This window comes from Nicotiana tomentosiformis, chromosome 3, assembly GCF_000390325.3.
Source record: "Nicotiana tomentosiformis chromosome 3, ASM39032v3, whole genome shotgun sequence".
In the NCBI taxonomy this organism is placed as follows: Eukaryota; Viridiplantae; Streptophyta; class Magnoliopsida; order Solanales; family Solanaceae; genus Nicotiana; species Nicotiana tomentosiformis.
The window spans coordinates 116,527,719-116,539,060 of NC_090814.1; the positions used below are offsets into that span (position 1 = coordinate 116,527,719).

General features: G+C 38.4%; 2 protein-coding genes across 2 annotated transcripts; both read left to right on the forward strand.

The window, feature by feature from the left end:
* Positions 1–215: 215 nt before the first annotated feature.
* On the forward strand, positions 216–3,587 carry LOC104102978 (protein NUCLEAR FUSION DEFECTIVE 4-like). Its single transcript, XM_009610837.3, has 2 exons — positions 216–758; positions 2,341–3,587. Exons 1-2 carry the CDS (start codon positions 288–290, stop codon positions 3,499–3,501), a joined length of 1,632 nt encoding a protein of 543 aa, XP_009609132.1. The 5' UTR covers positions 216–287; the 3' UTR covers positions 3,502–3,587.
* Positions 3,588–4,907: 1,320 nt separating this feature from the next.
* On the forward strand, positions 4,908–8,260 carry LOC104102979 (protein NUCLEAR FUSION DEFECTIVE 4-like). Its single transcript, XM_009610838.4, has 2 exons — positions 4,908–5,535; positions 6,863–8,260. Exons 1-2 carry the CDS (start codon positions 4,948–4,950, stop codon positions 8,045–8,047), a joined length of 1,773 nt encoding a protein of 590 aa, XP_009609133.1. The 5' UTR covers positions 4,908–4,947; the 3' UTR covers positions 8,048–8,260.
* The last annotated feature ends 3,082 nt before the right edge of the window (positions 8,261–11,342 follow it).

An 11,342-nucleotide genomic window follows, 5' to 3' on the forward strand; every position in this document is an offset into this window, starting at 1 on the left:
ACTTAATATTAGATATCTTAAAACTTATTTTAGTGGAAAAAGCAGATAACACGATTAATTTAAAGAAAACATAGTAGAATAGGAATAAACGTGGCAATAAAATATCCATAATCCACCTCCAAATTACTCATGGGACCCAAAATATAACCAATAGCTCTTCCGAAAGAAAGACCCAAAAAATAAGTTTAAAAACAATAAAAAAAAATAAAAAGAATAAGATGCGTCATATTAATTCTTTGTATTTATCATGACAGCTATACTCTACTCCGAGACACACAACATTTGCTATGGAGAGTAGCAAATGGCTAGCAGCAGTGGCTAGCATATGGATCCAGTGTAGCAGCGGCGCATCATACACCTTCGGTATCTACTCCCCTGTGCTCAAGTCCACCCAAGCTTACGATCAATCCACTCTCGATACCGTCTCTGTCTTCAAAGATATCGGCGCTAACGCCGGAATTCTCTCCGGCCTCCTTTATACGGCTGTCGCCGCCAATCCCACGGTCAACCGAGGCCGTTTGTCATTTCTCCACGGTGGGCCATGGGTTGTCCATCTGGCTGGGGCTGTCCAGTGCTTTGCCGGTTACTTCTTCATGTGGCTCGCCGTCACCGGAATCATACACAGGCCGCCTGTGGCTATTATGTCCCTGTTCATGTTCATCGCTGCTCATGCTCAGACTTTTCTTAATACTGCTAATGTCGTTGCTGCCGTTCAAAACTTCCCGGACCACAGTGGCACTATTGTTGGTATCATGAAGGTATGTTACGAATTACGATATCATTTTCAATTACTTAGAGGAGTGATTTTCTACTTTTGTTAATACTAATGTTCATTTGCGTGGTGGATTTAGAAAATTGTGCTCCAATTTTTTATGTAATTTTTATCCTGCCCATTATTCATGTTCAACGCTATTGGACTAATGATTATTGGTAGCGCGCTTGTAAATAGTTTAGCTCTTTTGTTAATAAAGGGTTCTATCCATGGGTCACGTTTTGGGGATTGATAAGCCGTGAAGCATTCTCTTGTTGGAGTTGCTTCACGTTTGGGGATTGATAAGAATAAAGTTTTTTTCTTTTTTTGGTGACATATGATCTGACAGCTGAAAAATATAAAATTTTGTACGTAACTCTATCTTTCACTGTTTATCCTGATTGCCAAACGACAGAAGTCTAAGCAGATCGTTTAAACATTTCTCATGGGTTGAAAATTTTAGGCTTAACTGTGAATACTTCTGATGTATATTTGCAGCTTTCCTGGCTAGATGCTTAGGTGCATCTTTGAATTTTTTTTTTTAAACTGGGTTTAATTCCTTGACAGCAACTTTATCACATATGAGTACTAACTTTTTCAAGGCGACATGGAAAAAAAATGAAACGGCATGTATAACCGAATGACATTTAATAGAGCCTGAGAGAACCCTGATTGGTTTCTAGTTTGATGTAGTTGCCATGTGATGATATTTTAACACAGAAATTAGCCTGTTAAAGCTTCAATAATTGTGGAGTTGGTCGTTGTTGGACATTTCAAGAGTATTTATTTATGTTGATAAAGAAGTCCAAGTTGGAAATATCTTTTTTCTTTTTATTTGGTTTTAAGATACTTGAATATAACTATGTAGATCTAGCACCACAGCAATTGTCAGACTTGTGCAAAAAATGTGTTACATACACTATTCCCTAAAAATCCTTCAAGAGGCGTGCTAGCAGCTGGCCTTAGTCTACCTAATACGCCATATGTTTAATAATTTGCCAAGAACAAATATTCTTCTTTGGACAACTGACGCTTAAAATATTCTGACTGTACAACAAAACCAGTATAGACCCACAAGTGGGGTATATGAAGGGTAGTATATACACAGATCTTACCCTACCTTGAAGGTAAAGATGCTGTTTCCGATAGACCCTCGGCGTGACTAAATAACTTTTCATCACTAGGTTCAAAGGAACATCATATGCTACAGAAAAGGAACCAAATGCATACTTTTGCAAACAATAGAAAATAATGAATAAAAAGATTAGCCAATGCTAATCAGTTTTACAGCTCTTTATTATTGATTTACATACTCCACTTGTTTTTTTCACTTTTACTTGTCGATTACTAGTTAGACCTGCAAGAGAACCTAGTATTTTCAACTATTGACCAATTATGAGAAAATCACAACCTATTATACCTAGGAGTTTTTACACTATTTTGTCTTCGTGATTAATCAGATTTATTTATTGGAGTCTGAAGAGCAGCATCATATTTCCTTTTACGTTTTTATTAATCTTGATTTTCTTAAAAAAGAAAACAATTCTCGTGTAATTAGTGCTAAGGTATCTTGTTGTATGCTAAGCCAGGGTTTTCTTGGCTTGAGTGGAGCGATTCTAATACAAGTGTATCAAACCTTATCGAATGGCAACCCGAGCTCTCTAATATTGATGCTTGCATTGCTGCCGACCATAGTTACTCTGGTGCTCATGTTTTTGGTGAGAGTCCATCAGACACCTTCAAGAAATGAGGAGAAACATCTGCATGGCTTCTTATTACTTTCTTTAGTTATTGCTGCATATCTACTGCTCTTAAGAATCTTGGAGAATGTCTTTGTCTTCCCACAGTGGGCAACCATTATTACATTTTTGGTTCTCCTTGCTCTACTCTGTTCTCCTATTAGTGTCGCATTCAAGGCCCAAAGGGTTGATCTAGAGAGACTGCCTCCATCAATCACATCTTCTAGTTCTCTATTGATAGATGAACCTGAATTGGATAGTCCTAATAAATTGACTGTTGGATATCTTAGGGATTATGATGAAGTGCCTACAGAGTCAGTCCAGCATAAGGCTAGCTCTATCTTGCAGCCTAATGAACAAAAAAATTTGTGGCAAGCCATGTGCACCATAGACTTTTGGTTTCTATTTGTTGCTATGATATGTGGGATGGGATCAGGACTAGCCACAATAAATAACATTAGCCAGATTGGGGAATCACTTGGTTACACAACATTGGCGAGAAGTACATTAGTTTCTTTCTGGAGTATATGGAATTTTCTTGGCCGTCTTGGAGCTGGATATGTATCAGATATATTCCTACTCAGGAGAGGGTGGCCAAGGCCATTATTCATGGTCTTTACTCTAGCAGCAATGACTGTTGGCCATGTAATTATCGCTTCAGGTTTTCCCGGAAATCTGTATGTGGGTTCACTGCTAGTAGGCATCTGCTATGGCTCGCAGTGGTCGTTGATGCCTACCATAACTAAAGAGATATTTGGCGTGGTCCATATGGGTACAATTTTCAACACAATTTCCATAGCTAGTCCTGTGGGATCTTATATACTATCTGTCAGAGTAATCGGCTATATTTATGACAAAGAGGTATCAGGAGAAGGAAATTCGTGCTTTGGCACTCACTGCTTCATGTTATCTTATTTCATATTAGCATCTGTAAGTCTTTTTGGAGTTTTAGTTGCCTTGGCATTGTTTTATAGGACGAGAAGGTTCTATTCTCGTGTGCTGTTATGTTGATCGCAAGTGCAAGACATTGAAAGCATCTTTTTTTTTTCCTATTTGCTCACATAAATGCTGGCCAAGATTTCTGTATTTTTTGTCAATCCTTGCGGAGTGCACTGGCTATTCTGTCCCCATCTTAAATTTTCTGTTGCCTGAAATTGGAGTGGAGTGGGAAACTGGAAAAACTGTGGAAGGAGGCTGTAGATATTGTGAATATTGTGAGTTATTGGGGTTCATATGTTGGTTTGTTGCCTTTTTGGTGCTCTTAAAGGACTTGAAAAGAAGGGAAAAAACCGAAGTTTATACATCGACTTTGGCATTTTTTAGAGCAACAACTGAAAATGCCATCTTGTGGGTTATGAATCTCAAACTTGCAATAGAGCGAAAGAAGACTTACTGCTTCATGTTGGGGTCTTTGTGTCAGATTCAACTATTTCGACTCTTCAAAATCGCCTCTATAAATCTATAACGATGTGATTCTTCAACTCAATAGGTAGAGCCATATAGGAGATCAATAACTACAATTTGACAAAAAGTTACAATTAAGTTTAAATAATCGGGAAGAACGAAATGGAAATATCCAATTGGAATTCAGGAATAAATCGAAGTTCACAACATAGAAAAGAAAAGCAAAAGGCCAAAATAGGTTCAGCAGAATGAGGTGTCAGGTGAGGAGCTCTTCTATAGATGTAACACTCACTTTCTAGGATTGCCTACCAGAAACACATGGCATTTCATGTCTGAATTGTTCTCTCTCATATGAGGCCTTGCTTAAGGAAGTTCAAGAAGTTATTTCCAAGTCATAAGCACATAGCACACGTACTTACTCCAATTTGTTATACTAGTAATCTCGCAACAAATACTCTTAATTTTGGATATGGTTGAAAATTAAACTATGATTCAAATACAAGAGAGGTTGCTTTAATGATAAGTTCTTTTTACCTTCACTATTAGATTGGAGTTCGTATTAGCTATCATAAAAGATAAAAAAAAACATTGTTAGTCCTTTGAGAAGGTAAGATAGAACAGCAGGTTTTAGGTGTAAAAATATGAATTTTCTGTGCAAAAAGAAAAAGTAAACATATAAATTTTCTAATTCCAAGAGGTCCCAATAATTGTTAATTAAGTTTTGACTTAGTGATTCAAGTGGGGGCTTGATTTCTAGTTCAAGTCACTTCAAAGTATAGATCTTATCTAACTTGACATCGGTGTTTTCTCCATGTGGATGCCGATCAATGTGCAAATAGCGTAAATATTGTTTACCTCAAAGACCAAGAAGAAAGAGGTTTTAAATTTAGAAAGAAACTCGTTAACGTTCTTTCTTCAAAGGTGAATAGAAGGAAAAGAAACACGTTCACGTGCTATAGAACAATGGTATCAATCAATTACTATAAATATTAATATTAATTCTGACATGGCACGAATAAAGTAGTGTAACGTACAGACACCTGGCAGCCCAAAATGTCAACACTCAACATGTTGACGAAATCAGAAAATCTCAAATTAGTTGCGAAAGAAAACGTCGAGTTAATCCTAGAATATCTTATCACTCCTCAACCAAAAATGGATTTAGACCCAGATTACAATCCCAGTTTCAAGGCCAAAATCAACACCAAATGGGTAGCCACAGTAACCAGCATTTGGATCCAGTGCACCAGCGGCTCACTCTACACCTTCGCCATCTACTCTTCTGCTCTCAAATCTAGCCAAGGATACGATCAATCTGCCCTCGATGTTGTCTCTGTTTTCAAAGATGTTGGCGCTAATGTCGGCATTCTTTCCGGTCTCCTATACTCTTCTGTCACCGTCCGCCGCCGCCGTTTTGGTGGGCCGTGGGTGGTGCTGCTTGCCGGAGCTGTTCAGTGCTTTGCTGGGTATTTTCTTATGTGGTTGACCGTCGTGGGTATTCTGCCTAAACCCCCTTTATTGGTTATGTGCCTCTACATGCTTTTAGCTGCTCATGCTATGACTTTCTTCAACACGGCCAATGTTGTCACTGCTGTCCACAATTTCCCTAATTATAGAGGCACCATTGTTGGCATCATGAAGGTTCGTTTCTCAATCCGTCTAATTTGAGGTTTAGGGAAAAAATGAACTTTTTATTTAAGTTGCAAGCTTTGTCATGGATTTCGATTTTATGTTTATTTAAGTTGCAAGCTTTGTTATGGACTTCAATTTCCTGTACTCTTATCAATTAGACAGTGCAATTAATATAGAGTGGTAGACTAATTGTGCAATGCAGCACGCCTTGGAGTAAGATAGGATATGCATTACAACTTTAGGCTCGTATAAGAACGATGATGAAATGAGATTAGATGGGATTGTCGTGCCTTAATGCAGACAATGTTTTGATTTCGACATTCAATCTTCCAATGAAATGGTATGATGGACACATACAGTTGAAATTGAATGACTTAAACTGAGGAGTGCTATGGGAGTGTTTCACAAAACGAAGTGAAAGGTATGTTCTATAGAACGTTTGTAAAATCGGAAATTTTAACATATTTACAAGATAATATTTGTAGAAAAACGGGAGTTATGATAGATGTCCGGTCATAAAAAGCTGGATAAAACTTGAAATGGTCATGCCCGGCAAAAAATGCAAGTAGCACATATTAGTGATAAAATGTGGTCGCTTGAGATGGTTTAGTAATATCTTGGGTAGACCTTCATATGTATTGACCAAAATGAGATTGGTGAAAGGAATGAGCTAGACCTAAAATAAATTGAAGAAGTTATTACAAAAAAGCTACAATCTCTTCGAAATCAATGTGGATCTACCTAAGCACAAAACCCAAAGGAAGCAAATGATGTATATAGTTGATACCAACCAGTTGCATTCAATTCTTAGTTGCTGTTGTCGTTATTATAGTTGCATAAAGTTCATTCTTAAGAGTTCTTTAAATAATTTCATTCTAATTAGAGACTTTTATGTCTGTTTAGGAATAAGTGTGATTTAGAAAACCTAGTTTTAGAGAACTCTTAATTTGCCTTAAAATAAAAATTTAGTAAAGAATAAACAATCAGTAATATGAAATGTGCCTTGATAGAGCAAACTTCAACTAGGTTTAGATTGAGGCATAGTCGGCTGAATGATATTGTGGCTTGTCATTTCTTTTGGCCTCCGAATAATTAACTAAAGATGGCAAGTTGTTCAAGAAGTTAATTGTATCTCTCTTCATAATATAGAAGGAATTGCCATTCCTTTGATTTCAGCACCAAGTCTCAAAGTAAAAAACAAAGATCATAGAGATCAGAGAGTAATGAGTTGGAATCTCAGAAGGTTTATGATACTAATCTTGTTTATGGTATATTGCTTCCAGTTTATCTTCCCTTTTCCGCTTCTTTGATTTTGATTTGTTTTCCATCTGTGCAGGGTTTCCTCGGGTTGAGTGGAGCAATTTTAATTCAAGTATATCAGACAACCTTTAGAAACAGGCCCACTGCATATCTTCTGTTATTGGCGTTGTTGCCTCCTATAACTACTGTGTTACTTATGTCGTTCGTAACAATCTCGCAAACAAATGAAGATGATGAGAAGAAGCATCTGAATGGTTTCTCATCGATTGCTTTGGTCCTGGCTTCTTATCTCACGGCGGTAATAATTGTGGGAAATATCTTCTCTTTACAATTGTCTGTTCGCATCACCACTTTTGCTGTACTCATTTTCTTGCTACTTTCCCCGATCTCTGTTGCAATCAGTGCCCACAAGGAAAAGTCTTATAGAATAGTTAAATACTTACTCGAGCAAAACTCACCGGTATATGAGCAAAATAGATCTCAGACGCATGTTGTGGACATGGGGCAAAGTCATGATGACTATGACGAGTTGCCTGCTGGAGCTGATCAAGAGAGAGATAGAAATGAGAAGAAGACTTCGGAATGGGGGGAAGATATGAACCTTCTTCAGGCAATGTGCACCACTGGTTTCTGGTTTTTGTTTGTTACCACTGCATGTGGAATGGGATCAGGGCTGGCCACAGTTAATAACATTAGCCAAATAGGAGGGTCTCTTGGGTACACAGTTTTGGAGATAAACACTTTAGTTTCTCTCTGGAGTATCTGGAATTTTCTTGGTCGCTTTGGAGCTGGTTATGTGTCAGATTATTTCTTACGCTCACTTGGTTGGTCAAGGCCATTGTTTACTGCCATTACTCTGGCTGGTATGACTGTTGGCCATGCTGTAATAGCGTCTGGTCTGCCCGGTGCTTTGTATGCCGGCTCTGTTATAGTTGGTATTTGTTATGGATCACAATGGTCACTAATGCCTACAATAGCTTCTGAGATATTTGGTGCAGGGCATCTGGGAACAATATTTAACACCATAACTGTAGCAAGCCCTGTGGGATCTTACCTACTGTCTGTGTGGGTAGTTGGATATATCTACGATAAGGAAGCATCGGATGAAGGGAACTTGTGTACCGGAACTCACTGCTTCATGTTGTCATTCTTTATCATGGCAGCTTCAACTTTCTTTGGGGCTCTTGTGGCCCTGGCCTTGTTCTTTCGGACAAGAAATTTCTATAATAATGTTGTTCACAGAAGAGTTGCAGCTAGTTAGTTCTCGTTGATGCATAAAATTGAGGAGAATAGTAGCTGAACGCAGTTGCCCCTAGCAACACCTCTTTGTAACATAGTGTACACAGTTTTACACAATTAGGCTGGTAGATTACTAATTAGCAAGTTTGTAACTTATGATATGTTTATGGGCTTGTATCACTATGCATGACATTGTTGGATATGAAAGTACTAATTGGTGGTCTTGATAGCTGAAGTGACAAGTAATAGCGGACAAAGGAGGGCATGCAAAAGGAATGAAATGCCTTTGGCAAATCGGATGGGTCCTCAATATTCATCAGGAAAAACACTCACACTCACTGTTTACACCAAATTGGAGTGAAATGTGTATTCATTAACTATGGTCAAGTGGTACCAGTGTATATAAAGATATATGTCATCTATTCATTAGGTTGGTGTAAATACTGCCTCTGGATGAGTTTTTTCAGTATTTACTTGTTGGTCATCTCTTTCTATGAGTGTCATGCATAATGCTGTTTTTTTTTAATCTTCCTTTTCATTTTTCCCTATAAGAATTACAGTCCATTAAAGGGAAAAATGAAAAGGAAGATTAAAAAAACAACATTATGCATGACACTCACAGAAAGAGATGATAATGGATGGGTATGTTGTTATTGTTGTTGTTTTATAAGAATTAGCCTCGAGGGAATAGTTATATTTGAACTGATTATACTATGTCGCTGTCTTTCTATTTTTTTTTTCCTTTTCTATTTAATATGGTTTCAACTTTCACTTCCAAGTAGCTTGAACGTACAATCCGTAGTTCGACTGACATGTAGTGGCTAGTGCTATATCTCCGTGCTATGATTTTTGGGTATTGACAATAATGGGTGTTACAAAGTGTCCACAAAACTCTGAAAAAAGGAGTCTCGGTATGATTTTTCAAATAGTTGTTTCATTTGTGGTTGAAGATGGCTTCCCAGTTCCAGTAAATCGGCCAAGTTAAGCAATTGTGCTTAACTATGTATTCCTATGTCTGCGCCTAGCAGACAAGACTAGTTTTGAGCTTCTCTATCTTTGAGGTTTTTGAGTATTCCGATTTGCAATTATGTGATAAAATAGAGGAACAGCTGCCAGGTTGGTGTATTTAGATAGCTCTTTTAATGGGGTTTTTGTCCTATGGTTTCTATTGAAGCAGATATGTGATCAGTATTCTGCTCAACTTGGCTCAGCTCGTAGGGATCTACCAGCTTTGTGCAACTTCACATCCATTGGGAAGGTGCATCAGCCCAAGGATAAAAGATCAAGTGACTTCTGCTCTAAGGTCTGGGAGAAATGTGTGAATGCGTCCATTATGCACTCCCCATTTTCTGCATTTGAACATCTGAATCCATTATGCAGTTGATGCATCATTGGCAATCAAAGGACGCCTTCTGTGAAACCTATAGTAGGTCCTTGAATGGCTTGGATGTCTGTTTCAATAGAAAAACGGGTTCGCTTGGTATTGCTGAAGCTCCTCAGGCCCCAAATGGTGCCTGCCTTGACAAAATTGGGAATTGGTCTTACATTAGCATGGTTCCACACCCTGACCGAATCTTTTTGTGCAACCGAAAAGTTAAGGTATGGATTTCTACTGTTCCCGAGGATGGATCTAATAGAATGTGGATCTTGATGAATCCAAGCCCTTTCTAGATATAACTGAGCAAGTGCATTTTGATGACCAATTTAGGTGTACTGGAATAGCTTTCCATCCTAATTTTGTGAATAATGGTCGTTTCTTTGTTTCATACAATTGTGATAAGTTGCAACACTCGGTATGTTCAGGCAGATGCTCATGTAACTCAGAAGTAAAATGTGATCAAGCAAAGCTTCCAGTTGAAAGTGGCACTGAACCATGCCAGTATCATATTGTTGTAGCAGAGTTCACAGCAAATAGTACTGCATCAACACGTTCCTTGGTATACCTCCATGCTTGCCTCATCGCTATATAATTTTATGGATTTTCTTGACTGAAGTTCCCCTAATGTCCTACTTTGATCATCTTCTTGACATTCGAAATTGCTAGTCCATTAGAAGCTAAGTGAGGAGGATTCTTACAATGGGACTTCTAGACAGGGGAGTTCTAGGAGGCCAGATTCTCTTTTGCCCTGCAGATGGTTTATTGTATCTTATGATTGGAAGTGGTGCACAAAACAAGAGATCATTGCTCGGAAAGATCTTGAGGATAGATGTGGGTCAAAGACCAGTTGAATATGTTCATAAATGTTGATTCTCTATGTGACTTGCTTATTTCTGGAGATTGTAAAGAACGTTCTAAAGAGGTCCGTCCTACTATCCTCGTTAGTCATTATATATCTTAAAAAAATGAAAAGGGTTGAGGAAAACTTATCATGTATGAACAAACCGATCGAAGTATATCCGTTTGTATACGGGTGAAACCGGACCCATGAGACGGCCTAGTCTCCGATAAAATAAATCGAGTAAGGGATGTGATGACAAGGAGCCGGAATCGAGGTAAGGGACTCATCGAGACAGGTTCCGAGGGCACGATGCCCGCCCTCGAGAATATCGGGGTCGTGACCCAGGTATCAATCCAACTCTAGAAGACTTCAGAGAGCATTATTGGGCGACCTAACATGATTAACAGGAGGCCGTGATATCTGTGGCCGGCCAAGTATCGCGGTGTGGATCTCGGCACGTACCGGCGAAAATCCGGTGATTAGTTAAACGAAAGATTTTTTTACCTTTTATGGAATTGTACCTAGAGTAGAACTCTCCTACTATATAAAGGGGGGTTTGATTATTCATTTAGCATATTATACACGCATATCAAGGCAATATAGTATTATTTTTTCTGTTATTCAAAGCCCTTATATTTGTTGATCAATGTTTCATTATTATAAGCCCGAGATCGAAGACGGATACCTCATTGAGGCTGCCCTCGAGTCCAGAATCATTCCCCCTTATTTTCAAGCGATTTGATAATCTATAACATCTTTTATCTGTTTATTCTAGCAATCTTTACCGTTTGTATTGAATAAATTTATGTATCCTTAAAATCACTTACAAATTTAATTGTTATCCATTTTTTAGGGTAAACAGTTTGGCGCCCACCCTGGGGCTAAAGATAATAGTGGCAATTTGATACAAATTTCTATAACGCACCATATTTTACACTTATTCTTTGAAGTGTCTTTAATTTCCAGTCAAAGTTCAAAATGTCGAACTCCCAATCTGCACCTCTAAACGTGGATGCTGAGTCCGGTCACCACGTCGAGAACAACAATATGGTACCCGATAACGAGGTGCCCCCTGTCGATCCCAGCGGAGTTCCGGTC